This window comes from Bombus vosnesenskii, unplaced genomic scaffold, assembly GCF_011952255.1.
Source record: "Bombus vosnesenskii isolate JDL3184/JDL3185 unplaced genomic scaffold, Bvos_JDL3184-5_v1.1 scf7180000013431, whole genome shotgun sequence".
NCBI lineage: Eukaryota > Metazoa > Arthropoda > Insecta > Hymenoptera > Apidae > Bombus > Bombus vosnesenskii.
Window position 1 is genome coordinate 1,065,674 of NW_022883046.1, and position 19,080 is coordinate 1,084,753.

General features: G+C 52.3%; 1 protein-coding gene across 7 annotated transcripts in view; it reads right to left on the reverse strand.

Annotated features, from left to right (window-relative positions):
- LOC117238016 (dachshund homolog 2) overlaps positions 1-19,080 on the reverse strand; it is a 143,952-nt gene that overhangs the window by 78,569 nt on the left and 46,303 nt on the right. For 6 of the 7 annotated variants that reach the window (XM_033502517.1, XM_033502522.1, XM_033502521.1 and 3 more), the window contains exon 2: positions 9,724-9,872. In XM_033502517.1, coding sequence (XP_033358408.1) covers positions 9,724-9,872 — 149 coding nt within the window. The remainder of the gene's footprint in view (positions 1-9,723; positions 9,873-19,080) is intronic. The other variant, XM_033502516.1, reaches the window with a different exon arrangement.

Genomic DNA, 19,080 nt, shown 5'->3' on the forward strand with positions numbered 1-19,080 from the left:
CGCCGTGGCACGTTCCGATCACCGAAGATACTTAAAACGCACGTTCCCCGATTTTATAACCCCGACAACGGCTATTTGTCGGTCGCGGTACGTTCGGCGTTGTAACGCGACGACCGATGAAGACGTTTCGTCCGACCTTACCGAAACCTGGCGTATCCTTTCGACGAAGGATACTCAGGATACCAGCGTTCCTCCGCGTGGTCGAAGAGCAAACGAATTTCCGAAAATCTTCCCTTTCCTTGGCAGCGAAGAAGAAAAAAGGAATCGACCAACTTGATCGCGATCGTCGCGACGACCGGCCGAAGCGAAACGCGAGGGACGATAAAACACAATTTGAGCTAAAGACCGCGCTCCTCTAACTTCCCACCCCTGGGTCCGCGCGCGGACGTATACCGGCACCTCTTTGCCCCTCTCGTGGCTGATGAGGTGACAACCCATAATTATACAGACCGCTTTCTGTCTGGCCTGACTGCAGTGGCATGCGGAGGAGAGGCCTCCATCATCCTCCACCTTTTCGTCTCCCTTTCTTCACCGTCCTCCCTGTGTCTTCCTCTTCGTTCAACTTCTCCCTGGTACTCCCTTGGCCTTTCTGACCGTGCGCATTCTCTCCCTCTTGTCCTTCCTTCGCTTTCTTCCTTTCTTTCTCCTTCGGCCGTATTCTCCTCCGTATCTGCGGATCTCGCTTTTTCTCTCATTACCCTTTATCCTCCCTCTTTGCTCCTTTCATCCACACACGGCGTTTCTCATCCACGAGCCGAGAGATCCACCGAGAGAGCGGACTTTGACTTCCACGCCGCTTAATAACGATACGCGTGTTTTCTTTGCATGTGTAACGCTCTCGGCGCGGAGGCGGAGGCGAAGATGCGAAATCAGCAGTCGGACTCGGCGTGGCGGCCAGAGAAAGAAGGAGGCGAAGGCAAAGGGAGGACTGCGGGAGGTGGTAGTCACCACCACCCTCGTGCCGCGCGTCTCGTGCCCGTAAGAGAAGGACGACTGCGCTACTTCTTTTCTGGTGTTAATTACAAAACGCGAGAATAAATTGCCGAGCTAAACGAGTGCCTGGTATCCCTCTCCACCGCGACCTCGTCACGTCTGTTCCTTCTTCCAGCGCGGCCCTCCGCGATGGACAGATGAATGGAAGGCGAGCCGTCTGCACAGGTGGAATTTGTTATGCGTCGCGATCACGGCCAGTCTTTCCTCCCATCGCTATCGTCTCGATCTTCTGCTAGGCTTAACGAAAATTTACCGAGTACGCCGGTGTTTTCGACCGCGAACCTACTACAATCAAAGAAACGTTCGACGCCATCGATACACCCTATGACCATCTCTGTCTTCCAGTGCATAGTTTCAACTTTCATTTTCCTTTGTACTTTTCCTTTCTTCGGCCAACAGTAGTCGTACGGGCCAAAAAACCGTCCGCTCTCCCTCTGCTCGAATGACCACCGAGACGAGGCATCGTGAAATTATTCGGAAAATTTGCCCTTTGTCCGCGGATCCTCTGCTTACCGCCATTGTTCCTACCAAACGGCGAAGAAATTCACCGACTCCCTTTCTCCCTGTCTTCATATCTCGATGCTCGGCCACGAACTCCGACAACGCGCGTTATTTGCGCTTAGGTATGTATATGTTTACCCTCGACACCGACTCCCTCAAAACCCTTGGATTTAACCCTCGAACACCGACCCTCCGGCTACGGCCGATGACATCGTGGCCCTTTAAGTACTTTCCACACCATCCCTCCTTCGCTTCTTCCTCGCATCTTCTCCGCGTCTTCTTCGCCTCTTCTTCTTTTGTTCCTTGAACAGCGTGCCACGGGACCGTCACCCATTCCTCGGGCATTCTCCGACAGTGTCATCGATTCGTGATCCCGATCGGGAGCTGGATTCTCGCGTACGCGCTTACCCCGTTAGCCGGCTGCATGCACGTGCATCCCATCCAACATTGTTCCATCGACGTGTATTGCTACATAAACACGAGACGGGAAACACAGTTTCGCGCAGGAGGAATCCGGTTTTTCAAGTAATCGAGAGACTCGAAGCCGGGCTAGCAGGCAAGCGGGCAGGCAAGCAGCCAGCCAGCCAGGCGAACAGGCGAGCAGGCGAGCACAGGCAGGCAGACAGGCAGGCAGGCGGGCAGCCATCGAGGTAGCTCCCTGCGTCCAGTCTGGAAACAACCGAGGAGAGAGTGGATGCCATGACTATGTATACCTCCTCCTCGCTCCTCCTTCCTTCCCTGCTCTTCTTTCCTCGCTTTCCTCTTTCACCACACCCATTCTTCTTAATCGCTTGCCCGTATTGAGACGTAGCTCGCTGCCTCGCACGAGACAGCCGCGAACATCGTTCCGCTGATATTTCGTTCCTTCGCGGGACGTTTTCACGATGTCATCGGGACGCATCGATCGCCTTTCCGTTGATCGGTAGCAAAGTAGAGGGCTTGATATTGAAACGAAAACACTGGACGACCGGGAAGATAGGACGGAAGGTATTTTGCGATATTGAGACGTAAGCTACCTTACGAGTAACGAAAGAAGAATGAAGAGGCATAAGATACGGTTGATCATTCTCGCGAAGCGTCCTACCGACGATAAGATCCGGCTAGTCGGACGTCCAGCTTCCTTCCCGACCCTAACCCTATCTCTCGTCCCTTTCGTTCCTGGGCCTTTTTCGACTGGCTGCCTACCACGCGTCTCCTCGCGAAAGAGCAGTCCAGTATTTGTTCTTCCAGGGTCTCCTCGGATACGAGCATCATCCGAGGGCAGTAAACCTTTTGATATATAGTCGAAGGTTTTTAGAGTTCTGTCAGCCACGCCCACAATCAGCCTTAGTATTATTTACACTCCTCGTGGTTTGTAGTCGGTTGTCTCGCATCTTCGTTCCCGCTGCTCCTCCACCACCTCCACCACCCGCCTTTTTTACTCCTTTCGCGCGCTCTTCTTGCTTCGTCGCCCGTCGTTGCCTCTTCGGCAACGTCATCGTGATCCGCTTCGACGCTGTCGCAAACGCCATCTCCGTTTTTCATTTCCTGCCAGCTATTCTTCGACAGGTTCGGTTCAGCGCTAGATTCTCTATATTCCGCGTTGTCTTCACCAACCAGTCGAGGTACCGCGAATTTATAAAATTAGATACGATCGCGCGGGCTGCATCGTTCGCGAAATTATCTATTCCGAGCAGGCATACGCGATCGCATAGCCGCCGGCGCGGATTTTGGATTTCACCGCGCGACCACGGCTTCGACACGCAACTCCACCCGAAGAAAGAGGGACGCATATTTTATTTCGGAAATGATGATGATACGCACGAAACCTTTGGTTTTATCGCGCCCGATTCGCCGCCGGTGGACTCCTTTTTCAGACCTTTTTGGGAATCCCTTTCGTCCCGGTCACGAACAGTGGCGCCGATATTCTCTAAAATCTTCCACGTTGCGACTTTGTTGCGAAACGCTGTTCCATATCCATATGATTCCCGTAACGCTTATATCTTTTGCCGCAGTTGCTCAAAGTTCTTGCGAAATCGATCAACTTCATTTACTGAATCGCTGAACTCTGCGATAAACTGTAATTCCAACGAACGCATTCGAATCGATCAACGCAGTTGTTATTTCTGAAGCGAACGAAATGGATCGTGGACGCGTCAAAAAGGAGAGCGAGAAGCGAACCGTTTACGTTTGGCAATCGGGTCTTCGAAAAATCGATGCCGGAGCTAATCTGGAAGGTAAATCTTTCCCGCGGGGTAATCAAAACCAAGGATCGAGCCCGGGACCCGTGCGTTCTCGGAGGCACATCTGCCCGTTGGCTCGGCCCGTGAACTTGGACAGCGTTGCAATAGTCCGCTCGGTCCAACGGCCCCGTATCTCTCTCGCTGCTCGCCGGTCGATACTTTTTCACGTGCTCGTAACATCGGTTAATCCTCTGCATAAACATTGTATTGTATTTCGCCGGGGATGCTCCCATTATATCATATTTTGTTATTAATATCTTCCGACTGGCTGGGCCCAGAAGCTGGATCGGGGCACTTTTGTGCACTCGCTGAAGGTAAACCTGCCCAGTTGCCTGTAGTGCCGGGGATCGAGCGAATCGAGAGTTGTAGAGCGACGAAGAGAGGCGTTGAGGCAGAGAGAGAAAGAGAGGTTCGTGGAAAAAAGAGTGGGAAGAGAGCGAAAGAGACGGAGGCGGCGCTCGATACCGGTTTCCTTTATCGCGCAATGCCTACCGGGATTTGTATTATCCACGATCCCGAACTAGAAGCGCAACGTCGATTTCGTACGACCCTAAGCGTTTCCGCTTGAATCCAGATCGTTCTACTCCGAGTTTTGCCACAGTTCGGCATTACAATCCCTCTCTCTCTCTCTCTCTTTCTCCCTCTCTTTCTCTCTCTCTCTCTCTCTGTCTCTGTCTCTGTCGGTCCTCCTTCCTCGTACGCTTCGATTTCTCCACGCGGTTAAGCGTTTCGAAGTTCGTATCGTAAGCAGAGTTAGGTTTGTGCGTGTTGCATGCGCCTCACGAATATCGAGTGTTGAGCGATTTAAAGGCAGCCGTGTCCCGGTTGTAGTCGAACGAGTGGCGCTAACGCTCGTTACCAGCGCTTTCAGCCCGAACGAGAACGGAAATGAAAAGAAAATAAATAGCGCGGCAAAAAACCGCGGCTCGTTTGCGTGGGTACACGCGTAACCAGGACCTTTGACATGTGCCCGTGTAAACGAACAACCGGCCCGGTCGACCGCCCTCGAAAGTAGACATTTACCCCGTGTCGAGGGGGAGGTTCCGCCGGCAGAAAACAAGCCACGATCCGTGGTGTCGGTTTTCATTTCCCCCGCGCTTTTTTTCGCGTTGTTCTCCCTCCGCTCGTTTGTAGATGCGCGCGCGTGTATATGCTCGCGCATACGTGTGCGTGGCTGTTTTTTTTTTCTCCACCCCCCACAGTTGGCCTAGCCCGTTGTTTCACGCATTTCCGCCGGTTTGTTGGTCACGAGGGCCGCGCAAATTATAAAAATACACGAACGAGCGAGCTAGAGCGCGCGCTATGCTCGTTCGCTCGAGGACAAAGCGGCCCGCTCGTTGATTCGCGAGTTAATTGAGCGGCGCGGCACTCGCCGGCCGCTAACGAGTAAATTGTTGACTACCACCATCACCCCGGTGCCGGGCGAACACCGACGGCCAACCAGCCAACCTGCCGCCCCCCCTCCCCCGAATCGCCGTGCCGGAATGGCCGGCAAATTAGTACAGATTTTTGAAGCAATTAGCCTCGGTTTTAACCGCAGGAAATTGCCATCACTCTCCTAAAAAGCCCGCGTACGCTCGTAGGACAGTCGCAACCCGCGCGAATCCACCTTCTCCGGACTTTGTTCGTCCGTTGACTACCGTGGCACGCGAACGTATATACATACGTACCGAAACTCGTTCGATTCACGCTGAATCGGGCGACGCGCGGTCTCCGCGAGATGAAACGGCCGATTAAACGACGCGTGGAGCACGGTAATTAAGTCGTACTAAAACCGGCCACGTTGTCTCGCGAGCGATTTATGGCGCGACAGTGTAGGATGCGCGTCAGCTTGTTCGCAGCGAGGGTCGAATGCGACGATCTTTTACGCACGAGCAACTGGCGGGTTATCGCAATTGCACGACCCATAACGCAGTCGAATATAAAAGGGGGAGAGAATGGTACCGCTCGGTCGCACGACAATTTCGAGTTTTTCAAGTCGCAAAGACAGAACATGACCGGGTTCGTTCCACATTCCGAGCGTTAAAGCAAACACGGTTCATCCGGCGAACTCCCTGCAGCGAGGCCGTGCCTACTTTTTCTCCTGCGTCGCCGCTTAACGTCTTCATTTGGCTGGAGCATGCAAGTGTTTCGTTACGAGGCAAAAACCAGCGAAACGCGAAAATTCCTGGCCCGACTGATTTACGGCGTCGTGCCACGCAGAACGATGTTGCAGCAACGAACGGGTTTAATTCACCGGCGTTTTGTTACTCTGTCTCGCGCGGAACTCGCTTCTCCCACCATTTCGTCCTTGTCTCCGTCCCGAATCTCACCTCCGCTTCGCGCGAGAATAATCGTCCTCGATGGACGAGAAAATACACGGCATAAAATATCGCGGGGGCAGAAAATCATAACGGCCTGTGAAACGAAAATATCGTATCGCGTCTCCCCTCGTATCGTTGAAACTCGGACCGTGTAATAATCTCGCGGAGCGTTATTATCGCTTTAATCGCGAGGATTATTTCACTTTCGTGTCGAATCTCCGGACCGCTCGGTTTTGGCTTCGGTTTCGCGTCCCTCGTAGCCACGACCCTCTGCCCCGCGCGTAATTTCTAACCGCAGCCTGAAAATTCCACCTAAGCCAGTGGTTCTCGTCGCTGGTACGGCAACATCCACCCCCGACCATTTGTATCTTTAAAGCCGAATCGTTGCCCGGCGAGAACCTCTGATCAGGCGACGCTAGCCATCGTCCGCCTTTCCGCCAGAGATTCCCTTGCTCTGACTCGTTAATTACTTTGCGCCGATACGCGATCCGACTCGGTATTTCGACCGCAAATTCGTGGCTTTCCGAGACTAACCTTCGACTGGGCCCGATTTTCGGAGTGTGAAAATCGTCGCTGCGAAAGGAGACCTGCGAACGGAATGGAACGGAATAGAACGGTCGATGGCGCGATATCGAAGCGACGTCGACCCCCTATTAACCGGGTTTTATTGGTACACGAGCCAGCCGCGTTGGCTGACCTACGACCGGCAACAGTTAATCAATGCTTTTATGAGCATTCGCTCGCCAGTACAGCGTCGTTGCAGCCGCGACCGGCCGAACCAACCCCGCCACCCACTCGGCGTCGCCCCTCTCTTGTATCCGCCCGGACACCCACCGCTCTTCCTCTCTGTTCGCCCTTGCCTCCACCGATTCGCACCCATTCGCGACTCGTCTGCTCGCGGTGTTTCGCCACCGACTATCGACGATTCGCCGTTTCCAAGTGCCACCGATATATTCCCGCTCTGAAATCGGTCGATCCGCGCAACGCCGATCCGTGCCGGTCGTTCGCATACACGCGACCAGAATCACTCAGGGTCTCACGAGGTGGAAGAAGGGAAATTCACGTTCCCCGCGTAAACGCGGATGCTTGGATAATTTACTTAGTTTGCGCATTAATATACGATTCGCCGTGCATTAGGTCATATAATATAAATAGCGGCCGGCCAATTTGATTAATGCTATTTCGGTAATCGATGCATTAAATAATTACCGAGGGCAGAAACGCACACGAACGGCTCGACGTTAGCCGATAGTCATTAGTTTATTACGCAGCCTAGCCTAATAGTTCCAGCTCCGGGAATAGTTTCATCGAAAAACGATCGTGGCAAATGGAGAGAGCGAGCTACCGTAAGCCGCGAATCCGGCCAGAAGGCGCGAGCTACGCGGCTTCCCATCCATCCGAAGGGAGAAAGAGAGGCTCTCTCCTGCACACGCGGCGCGCACACGTCGTTAACCTAAGCCAAGCAACCCCCGCTCGCTTTACCGCTTTGCTCTCTTTCTCTTCCCATCTCTCTCTCTCCCTCCCTCTCTCTCTCTCTCTCTCTCTCTGCATCTCGAACTCCTCGCTTCCTACCCTGCTCTTCCCTTCCGGCTATTTATTTTTCTCATGGGTTTTAATTTTGTAGAGACAACATAGATGCGTATCGGCCGTCCTGGCTGTACCGAGCGTTGGGTGCACGTATACACGGCCATTGTGCCGGCCATTGTGCCCGCTACGTCCCGAATGGATGTTACGCCGCCGCTATCGGGATCGGATCTCGCTCGTTGAGTTTATTAATTGCGTTATGGCAAGTGGCGCTCGCCTACCGGTCCAAATTGAAAAAAATCCGCTGTACGCGAGCCACGCCGCTCTCCCGGTACGTGTTGCTTTCGCCTCGCACTCTCTCTTCCTGCGTTCTTCTCCATACTCTTTGCTTCCACCTTTTTTTACGCTCTCTCCTCTTCTCGTCTCTTTGTTTTTTCAGCTTTACTCGCCGCCTTCGTTCTTCCCGATGAGCCGAAGGAGCGCCGATACCGTAGAGCCCGTCACGCTGGATCCTCGCTCCTCTCGCGGTAAATTGATATCATAAGGGATGGTTCGCGGAAGATAATCCTCGGCTCAAAAGTCGCACGAACGCGTGCTTCTGGGTGTGCGATCGCGTCTCCGATAACTTTCCATTTGTTCGACGATTAAACGCGTACACTTTTGTAACTTTTACTATATCATGTAACTGCATCTACGTTCCTGGCGCTTTTTACTCGCGTTTCTACAAGGAAAAAAAACGAACCGTGGTTGATTGGAACATTCAGGAATGAAAGGATCGAAGTTCCTTGAACGGCAGAAAAACTACGTAACTTTTTACAACACGCGGAGATTAAAGACTCGCGACGAATACGCGGCACACGGATGTTTACGATTCCCATTTTACGAGGCTGCTGTGTAACAAGCGAATCGTCCGACGTTGTGTCGGTCCGAAGCGGGGGCCGCATCCTTGGTACGAGCGCGGCGACAAAGTTAAAAGGAAACGGGTCGCGGCAGCTGCGGCGATCAATCGTACCCAGAAAGGGGATCCAATCGTAAAACAATTATACAATTACCGCGGGCTCGTAATTAATTGCTCGCCGTTTCAACGTTTACCCCGGCTGCGATCGTACAGTTCTGCAACTGCGTTCGTGCTTGCGCTCGTCCGCGTGGCATTAATTCATTAACGTTGCACCGTCAAACGTATTTGCCCGTAAAATTGAACGGCCGGCGTATTCGCGATTATTTGCTTAACCAATTTCCGAACGGCGATCGTCGACGCGGCTCGACGCGATTTTACGATCCGACTTTGCCTAGAGTTTACCGCTTTCGAAGACCGAATAACCGCTCTTGCGAAACGTTACGATAATTTAAGAACGTTAATTAGCGTCATGCGCTACAACCTTTTGCCATTATCGTGGAAAAGGCAGAGGACAAGGATCGAGCGGAGAGGTGATGCATCTAAACAATAAGAAGATTTAGGAACGGCGAGGAGAAGCTGTTGGAGGTACGAGTCCATCGATGCAATATCGACATCGGCAACCGCCACCACAGGCCGCAACACGACGGTACAGTTGCAGTTAATTTGCTCACTCCAAGTGTGTTTGATTCCCCTAATTAATTGATCGGTAGGGTCACCGTGGCCCGGCGCGTATACGGATGGCAGTAATCAAGTGCGTGCCCCTGGTACCAGGGCTACGTATCTACGCGATTGTATCGCTTTACCTATTCCACGATTTCGTCCCTTTTCTCCGCGCTTTCGACGTTGATCGTTGCGACGATGTCATCTTCGATATGACTCTCGCACACTAACGTACTCGATTAATCCAAAAAATGCGCATTTTTCACGTTGTAAAAGTTTCCTCTTCAATCATTCGCGGCCTTTCAACGCGTCTCGTTGTTCACGGTCGTTGAACAACGTTCGAATGGACGACTAGCCAGCCGACAACATCGTGGCACAATGTTGTCGCTAAATCCGCGGCGTCTCCATAAAACGTGGCGTTATCGAGAGAAAGGACACGACACGCGGCGTGAAATACGAACGTCTCGAAGACCCGAGACACGGGACAGGCCTCGAATGGCTAAAAAGTCGTTCGCACGGTCGTAACCAGAATCGTAAGCAGCCGTCGAGCGGGCCTATCGATCGAGCGTCGGTGACGCTTACGAGCGGCTGTTTGAACAAAAGGAAGTGTAACGAGACTTACCCAAATGCCCGTTCTCGTAGTAATCGCCGTTGTCCATTCGGTGCTTCTTGAGAGAATGCTGGGGGTGGTGACCGGTCGCGGCGGCCAGGTGGCTGGCTGCGAGACTCAGACCGACGGAAGCTCTCTTCGGTGGTCTTCCTGGCCTGGAGCTGTACAGTGGTAGAGAGTTACTGTGGTTAGAGACACCTGTCATCGAGGTAATGTCTTACCCCGATCGTCGAGCTTACGACTCTCGTCGTAAGTTGTTCGATTACGTCACGAGAAAAGACGTTTCCAGTATAATATATCCGATACTGGATCATGGATATGACGAATATTAGTACGAAGAAATAACGCGAACGCTTTTCATGCGAACAAAATGAGCGTCTTTTCTCGCGAAACGATGACTCTTCGGCCGGTCCCCCGGCTCCGATCTCGAGATTCATCGATCTCGAAGGAAGAGAGGAAACGCTCGAATGAAACTCGATGACCAAGCTCTGGTCGCTACAAGTGTCGATTAGACTGTATCTAGAATGCTGCCACGTTTCGAGAACTGGTTCTCGGCCGACTGCAGCCGAATGAAGTTCACCTTCTCGCGATCTGTGCGGGGCCGCGCGTGGTCGCGAGCGAGCGTGGCTACGAGTCACGAGATACCAGCGGCTAATACGTAGTGACGTTGCCGCGATAAATCTAGCAGAGGGGAAGATAAAGGTGCGCGAGAGGCGATGGAACGGGCCAAACAGCCTGCATTTGCGTAACTTATCGTGTCTCGAAGACTCGATTATTCTCCTTGGACGCGGTTTCAAAGAGGGGTCGCGGGAATATTCCGCACCTATATACACCGATTCTCGCCAACGATCGGAAAATCGGCGACGGTCGGGAAGAATAGAAGCGACTAGCCGCAAGCAGCGTGTCGCGAATTGCGCGCAAAAGTATCTGACGCGGAACGATCTCACAGGATGGTTCGGAGTAGATACCGCGGCTGGCAGAAACGTTCATTTTTCATAGGCGGCAGGCGCCGGAGAGGCGCTTCCATATACACACCAGCCACGGACACATGCCGCGCAAAGTGTACATACGCGTACACGCGTGATTCGAGCTTTTGCTTTCGCCGGGTCTGAGACTGAGACTGCGACTCGTTGTTACCGTGGCAGGATCCTTTCCTCCGTTCCCGATATAGCGGCTATATTCTTCCAGTGGTACTCAACCGCGACTCCGACCGACTTTGTTCCTACGGACGACTCGCGTCAGTTTCATTTCGGAATCCGTTTCAAATTTAACCGATAAACTTGCTGGGCCGACGGCACCCTTTGTAGGATGCAGCCATTGGCAGCGGAGCGTAAACGATTTCGTTCGACGAGAGCGTCGCGTCGTTGACAAGTGGAGGGCGGGTAGCAACGTGGCGACGAAAATGAAGCAAAGAGAAGGAACGAAAATTGAAGCACGGCGGAGGAGGAAGAGGACCAGTCCTCTCGATATTTATACCCGGTGACAGAGACGCTACGAAAAGCCCGGCCGGGTTGAGAATCTCTGCTTGGTAAGCGAGCAATCTCATAGTAGTCAGGACAGATTTGTAAATCTAATTTTTCATCCCGTCTTTCTGCCTGCCCTCTCGCTTTACCTCTTCGCGTTGCCCACGGTCTTCCTCGTCCTCGTTCTGCGTTCGACTCTGCACCCCCTCCTCTATCGCTCCTACGGGGTGCTTTTTCCGCTCTCTTCCTCCAGAGGCACTCGATCTCTCGATCTTCGTTCTTCGCCTCCCTGGCGCCCTCCCACTCTCCGACTCGTCCTCTTTCGTTCTCCATTCTTCGTAGTTCGTTCTCGTTTATCGTACTCTCTTCTTCTCGCCGTTTGGCCCCTCTCTGTCTCTCTGCCAGCTCTCACGCACGAGATCTCCAGACGATTCTCAGACGGCCGGTTTATACGGCGTTGATCTCTTAAACCGCTTAGCTTCGGGTTACACCGAAAACAAGAACGCACTCTCGAACGCTTAGACCCGTATAATGCGTACTTGTTTGCGTACGAATCTACCGGCGAAATAAGAAAAATGTCGCGTCACAATGAACGGGCAATCGTGTTCCGTCCTTTCTTCGCGTAACGACTCTGATTTATCTGTAAAAGATTCGATATACGTGGCCCAAATTCGGCTGATTTAATAAACACGCAATTAATTAAATACGCCTTGATAAGAAGCCAGGTGTGATCGTACGATGAAAGTAGAGGACATCGAAGAAACGGTTCGTTTGAAACAATCGACCGGATATCGAGGAAAGGTGTTTGCGAAACCGATGTTGCATGATTTCGCGGGGATAAGGTGATCGTGACCTATCGTTGGCCAAGAGATCGAGGAAGAAAAGGGGATCGATAGTAATCGGCCTTATTGCGACAACCACGGAGCCCCGTAGCTACTAGATTTCGTTTCGGCTCGGCGGAATTAATTCCCCTATCGGGATACGAAGCGCAGGATACCTTAACGCATTGATCACGCCTCTTGGCGCCAACTTTTTCCTGCGTGCGGTTGAAAAATCTAGATAGAGATCGCTGACAGACTGCAAGCAAGCATTCAACTGCCTCACACGCGATAAAAACTACTGGAAACGTAGAAATTCCTCGAGATGCATAATCGTCGTAGCGATTGCGTCAAGAACCACTCTCCGGTTAATTTGAATTCGTGGAAATTCTAATCAACGGCCAGCAGAGTGGAACGGCTACTGTAAGATTATCGGTACTTGTCGGTAGATGAAATTGACGGAATCTATCTTTATCGTTGGGCGATTCGGCAGCTGAATAGGCACGTAAGCATCCTGAACAAGTAACGTGTCTGATTCTTAAGAGTTCTTATGCGTATACTTGCAATGCACTATATCGGTTACTGATCGAAATAAATACACCTACGACTTACTTCGGGATCCTCCTCGATCCTCCTCTGGAACCTGCCAGATAATCGATCCAGATCGATCGATTAGATAGAAGTTACGTTCGCGTTGCGCTCGATTCGCGTCCGGTCGTGTATCGCGTGTGGGATTCGCGATGATCGCGCCAGGTGCTATGCTTTGATCCGATCATTCCCCGCCTTAATGATCGCTGCACCGCAAAAGCGGCTCCTCGTCCGACCGTTCGGTGAGACGAGAAACGAGAACGCACAGAAAAGAATCCGACGAGGCTGAAAAAGCACGGAGATATACAAAGAAAGCCAATCCCAATCCGCGAGGAACAGTTGCAACCCATTCTTACGTGATGGGCCGTTTAAGGATCGAACGACCTGGTCCCTTGGATCACAGAGGCAAAGCTAGACTCTCGCCTTTCGTGTTTCTCGATCTCGCCGATAAACGTGTGTTCGAAATTCGTTTCGCATTCGTTACAAACTTATCCATCTGGCGTCTCGCAAGAGGAAAAGGAAAAAACGAGAGTAAATTGCCGCGACTCGTCGAATCATCGACACGACTCTCGATCACTCGTAATGGTTGAAATTCGAGAGTACGTCATCCCTGGCGGCTATCACGATCGATCTTCGCGAGAAAGGAAAATAAGATGCGCTAGAAACGAGAGAGAATTACAAACAAGGAAGGAGGAGGAGCAGCAGCAGCAGGAGCAGGAGGAGAGGCGAGGCCGGAATCGAGCGACTATAAATTGTCAATTTCGAAGTCAATTTGCTCGGGCTTACCAATCGGCTGCCGGTTAATTTCAAGGTGAATTGTGTCCAATATGGGTATATTATTAATGGCCCGGCGAGGGATAGGGTGCACTCTCGAGCGGAGGGTTGCAACCCCGTTTTCGCATACTGGCCAAATCTATCGCTCGGGGCCGACGATCTGCTCTCTCGTATTCGGCATTCCGGGATTAAACGGTCTCTGATGTTGCGCTGCAGCCAGCAGTTGTCGACGCGTGTATACACGCGGTCGCATGTGGGTTAAGCTCGCGAGGATCGAGCCTCGACCGCGACCGGAACACGATTCCAGGCCAAACGGCCACCGGCTCTCGCTCCCTCCTCCTCCCTTCCACCCTTTTCCCCTCTCTCCCTCCTACTCCCCCTCTACCCCCTTCCATTCCCGCCCCGGCTATTTCACTTCCGGATTTTCCTCGCGTTCGCTGTATCGTAGCGTGGAATTCGTAGGCCAGGTCGTTTCACCGATCTCAGCACCGCTCGACTCGACAAAGGAGCCACTGTTGCTTGTTAAACAACGCGCTATCTTTGAATTACGATGCTCGAGCGTTATCGCATCCTGCTACCGTTCTGCGCCGTTCAAACACTCTCCCCGAAAACGCGGGAACCTGAGGCCACAGCCGAGGAGAAACGAGAACGAACCGTGCTAGCGGCTCGTACCATACTTTAAACGCTGCATTCTTTGCCGTGAGATCTTTTTACATGGTTTCTGTGTTCCACAGTCAGCGCAGAGCGTGCGCGTTGTGTACAGCGTTACTCACGTTTCTCCTATTGTCTTTCTGCGAACCACTAAAGGATGTCCCTAGATGAGCTCTCGTTACGCGGACGTGCGTTTAACTGATACCCGCAACATCTGCATCAATCGCCCCGCACGCTGCTTCGATATCAAGTACTTCCCCTACCGGACAATGCCTACTCGAAGAATTTTAAGCAACGCCGTTATAACGGGCTTAGGCCTGACACCGGATCGTGTGGGAAAGATTTCATGGTCGAAACAAAATATATTACGTCTACGACTGTAACGAGGCTTTTACGATTGCTCGCACGAGTAGCATCAACGGCGTCGTTACACGCGCTAATTTGATCCAATGTCCGACGCGTCCGTAGCCGATTTATATATGTGAACGTCGCCAAGCCAGCGGAATAATCCAGATTTCTTGTATGGTCGCGAGAGATTCTACATACTTGTAACACGGAACACCCTTCGGCAATTAAAAAAACTATAAACCGCTTAACGCGGCGCGGCTTGCAGCGAACGCGAAGTCGTAAAACGATATAACGAATAATACGAGCGTTCGTGGCTCGGCTTCTAATTGTCAGTTTCGCCTTTACGCGTTTCCCTGGTTTTCTGGCCATTGGCGACCGTAATCGTCCGACCGTTCCTCCTCTTTCTCCTGCGTCTCTCTCCCTCACGACGCATGTACGCACACATACGCGGGTATACAAGCGCGGGCACACAAAGCGTGATTCTCATCCCCCGAATCTTTTTCGAAAAGTTGCGAGCGTCGACGGGTGCGTCCCTCTCGTAAAGCGTCGTCGCGGGCAATTCCCGTCATAACAACGACTTCAATTTTCGTCAAAAGTCTTTCGACGTTATCGTCGACGTCGTCGACGCCCCTTCCCTCGATTTTCTCTTTTTTTTTTTTTCTTTCTTCGTCTCTGCTTCGAGATCGACCGGGTTCCTTCGATTTCTCGCTTTATAAACTCGATTGCCTGGCTGAAATCCGAGAACGGCGAATGATATTTTCCAAATTATAAATTTTTACGAGGGCTCGTACGGGCGTCGAGTCGACACAACCAGTGCCCGACGCGAGAGTTTCTCTCTTTCTCTCTATTATTTCCTTTCCGCCGGGCCGAACCCCGCGCTTCATTCTCCCTTCCTCCATAGATCGCGGCAATCCCGTCAGTCAGATTGGATTTGTCCGATTTCGCGCCCGGAGTGGAAAAGAACGTGCGAGGGTCTGGATGCGCGCGGCCGTTTCCCTCTCTCTTCACCGCACGTCCCCTCGCTCTCACACTCGCTCTCTGTATCTCACAACCACCCTAGATATTATTCCTTTTCACGCTCGTTCTCGTTCCTCGAGCGAGAAACAAAGCATCAGCCGGTTTAGTGCTTCCTTCCTCGGGCCGGGTCGAACGGGAGTAATACAGTCCATCGAGAAAGTTGCGTGAAATAGAGTAATAAGAATGTCAAAGCGCCGCCATGGATCATAACTTTGCACTGACGTTCGTTCCCCGGTGTTCGTCGCGTTTTCCCGAGAAGGAAATAGTAGGAGGAAATCGTAGGAACGCGGTGGCATCGAACACCGGTCGAGAAAGCGTACGAACCCGTTTGAAAAATGTTAGCAATTTGTAGGAAAGTAAGGGAAGAGAAAGGTGCCGTAGACAAACACGCATCGCGGTTGTTTCCTCCGAATCGACTTTCATCGAACGAACAACGCGAAAAAATTTCAAAAAGTTTTTCTCGCTGTGGCGCCCGAGCAAATTTCCCGAGTAACAGCGCGTATCCCGCGATCTTTACGAGCGGCTATTAAGAGGAGGAGAGAGAGATAGGAGAAAGAAAAACTCCCCTCACGCGATGAGCCAGCATCGAGAGAGAGCATTTTCTAATAACCACGATGTAAAGTTGGGGTGCGTTACACACAAAAGAAATCTTTCTCTTCCGACCTGAGGGTGGGCTTCGGTAGACTTATCTTAGTAATATTGGATTAAAACTTATGCTTCTCTCGGTCGCAATACGTTATTTTTATTGCTCGCGGCTTTGCATAATATTCGTCTCGGGGGCGGACCTCTCTGTTTCTCCCCCTTGTTCGCGATCATTCTCCTCGTTCCTCCTTCCGGTTCCTCCTTCACGCCCTGCCGACCCATCTTCCAGGCTAATTTTAATTTCGATGCCACGCCGCGTTGGGGAACATTACGATTTCAGCTTGGCTCGTTTATTTATGTTGCGAGGCTAGGTAGGCCGCTTATTAGCTTGCTAGTTCGTCGGAGGCGTCGCACCGGGGGTGCTAAGAAAATTACCGAAATCGTCGCGACACCTGACTCGCGCCAAGAGACTCAGACTTCCGGCAACCTTGTCCGACTGCTCGATGATTATCGTCTCATCGGATCGACGAACGGAAAGACAAAGGCGAGGAGAACTCGACCGTGCAGATGCGCGATTAATCCGAATACGAAGCGTGTAAGCGCGCGAGGCAGATGTCTCGAGGGCTTGTCCAGGATGGGCAATATTTTTTCCGAAGCTGTTCGCGCTTGGCTCGTGCGCCAGTTTCAATTTCGGGACCCTCGTAAAGGTACCGAGCGAGTTTATTACCGGTGGCGTTCTGCTCTAGCTCGAGCACGCGATACCAATCAAATACCAACTCGCGATCTTCTCGTTTTAAGAGTTAGATAAATACGAATGAACGGCAGGCACGAGCTTTAACGGGTTTCACCTGGGACGGATCTCGGTGGCGCCGAACGAAAGACGGTTCTCAGATGGCGTGACAAAGATCCTGCCGAGACGGCGCGACATTCCTTCACGCACGCGATACGTACTCGCTGTAATACCCGATAATACCTGTATTTGCGCGTGGCAGGCGAAACGCAGAGCACGCTCGACGTGCGTTACAGCCGCGTAATCCCGGCAATCTCGAGGACGTGGCCCAGTCTTCGCAACGAGTAATCCTGCCAATTTGGACCGCGGATTATCCAACAAGAAGAGGGAGAGAGGATTGTAACATTCTGAACGCGCTCGATCGCGAAACTTCAAGTCGACGACGTTCTCGCGAATTTCTTCCAACCAAAGACGGACGTTTCGGCGTTGACGCGTTCGTCTCTATCTCCTATCCATCGTTTCTATCTCCTTTGGCAAAAGCTAGCAAAAGACAAGGAATCTTAACCGCCGCTTGGTTCGAATAAAATACGTCAACTCGTAAAGCGTCGGCGGTGGTCAATTTTTTGTCGATGAAGGCGAACAACAGGGCTCCGACTGTGTCCGAGAAAACGCCGAAAGCAGTGTCTCTCATTTTAATATTTCTACGATAAATCCGCACCCGGGCCCGTTTACGACTTACGACGGAATAAATAACAAAGCAGCCGTGCGTATCTCTCGCGAACGGTTTCTTTTACTCTCGGCTGTTCGGAGCGGCTAGTGCGGCTTTTACGAGCGCGCTGCAGTCCTAACGCGTCCGAACGAAACCATGTCCAGATCGAAATAATAAGCAGGACAGCAGCTCGCTCGGGATATCCCCGCGCGCGATACATAAACTCACGCCGACATACGACTCGGGGCTTCTCCCGTGAGAGTTTTGTCACGGACACTCGTCTCGGGAATCACTTTGTTCGCGATCGTCTTGTCGGGCGGTTAAAAAAAGGAAAGGAAAAAGGAGTTTGCCGCATGCGCCGGATGTCCTCATGAACGATCGACAAAGTCGATTGTCGTGTCTTCTTATTTCTTCGTATCGAAATCGGGTCGAGAGACAAGCCTCGACGAAGAACGAGGAAACTTTGGACACACCGTTGTCGTTCCGCGACAAGGACTAATTAATAACGTAATTAAGCCGAGGCCGTAACTCAACGCGAACGCTGCGCGGTGGCCCAGCCGCGGCAAGAATAATTAGGGAATTATTTTGTTTCCAAGAGGATCTGGAGATCCCATCGAACCGACGCTGCGACGAGGGTTATTCGCCGAGGACAGACCCCGTCGCACCGCGCCGCACGGTTAAATTATAATTAAATATCAAACGTTTGCAATTACTGGGTTGCACCTGCCGCGCCCGTTTCCGCCCTGAACGCCGTGCTGGTCAACGAATTTCGGCCTACGTAAACCGGTTCAGCCCCGTTCCTATAGATCCGTGTTCACAACTCGCCACCGAAACCGAATTACCAAGCTATGCACGTGCCTCGTCTTACTCGGGTATCCTTTGATTCGCGAGATTCCCTAATTATCGAGTAGTACAGTAGGGTACTCGGGTCAGACAGCCGCGAGCAGCGGCAAGTAAGTACGCGCGTGCATCGGGCGCATCGTGTCGAGGGCATCGTGTGCGTGAGGGTGTGCGGCCTCGGGCCTCTATCGAAGGAGCCGCAGAACGTGGACGACCAAGAGAGAGGACTGAGAGAGCGCGTGGACGTTGTCGGTTTGCGGTTGACCCGTGCCATGCCGCACTCCGATACCTCTGCGGTCGCGGCCACGCCGGCACACCCGGGCTACCACATCGCCAATAACGATGTCGACGCGACCTCTAAGAATCTGGCGTTTTCTTATTCCCTTTCTCCTCCAATCCTCTACGAACTGATCGGACAAGGATCCCTAGAATTCACGGTAAAGTCGGACGGTTTCTGAAAAGATCGCAACGATCGAGCAGTCTCGTCGCGATGCGGCAACGAAACACAGGTCGAGATCGGGTTCAGTCGCGAGGACGCAGAGGCGTTCGATCAACGAAAGAATCGGACAGGTCGTTGCGCGCGAGATTCGTTCGCGGTTGATCGCGCGAAGAGCAGCGTTGCGTCCGGCGCAGACCAAGCGGAAGAGAGGGTCGTTCAAAACGCGATCGCACGGAGGATTTTCGCGCCCTCTTATGGCACGCGATCGAACAGGATTAGCCGAACACTTCGTCATCGTTCGAGACGAGTCGTCGACACGATCGCCGTTCCACACGACGAAACACCGACTTGTACGCTTGTTCTTTTTCTTCGATCGCTCGGCAAGATTTCGCGCTATCTTCCATGTTCTC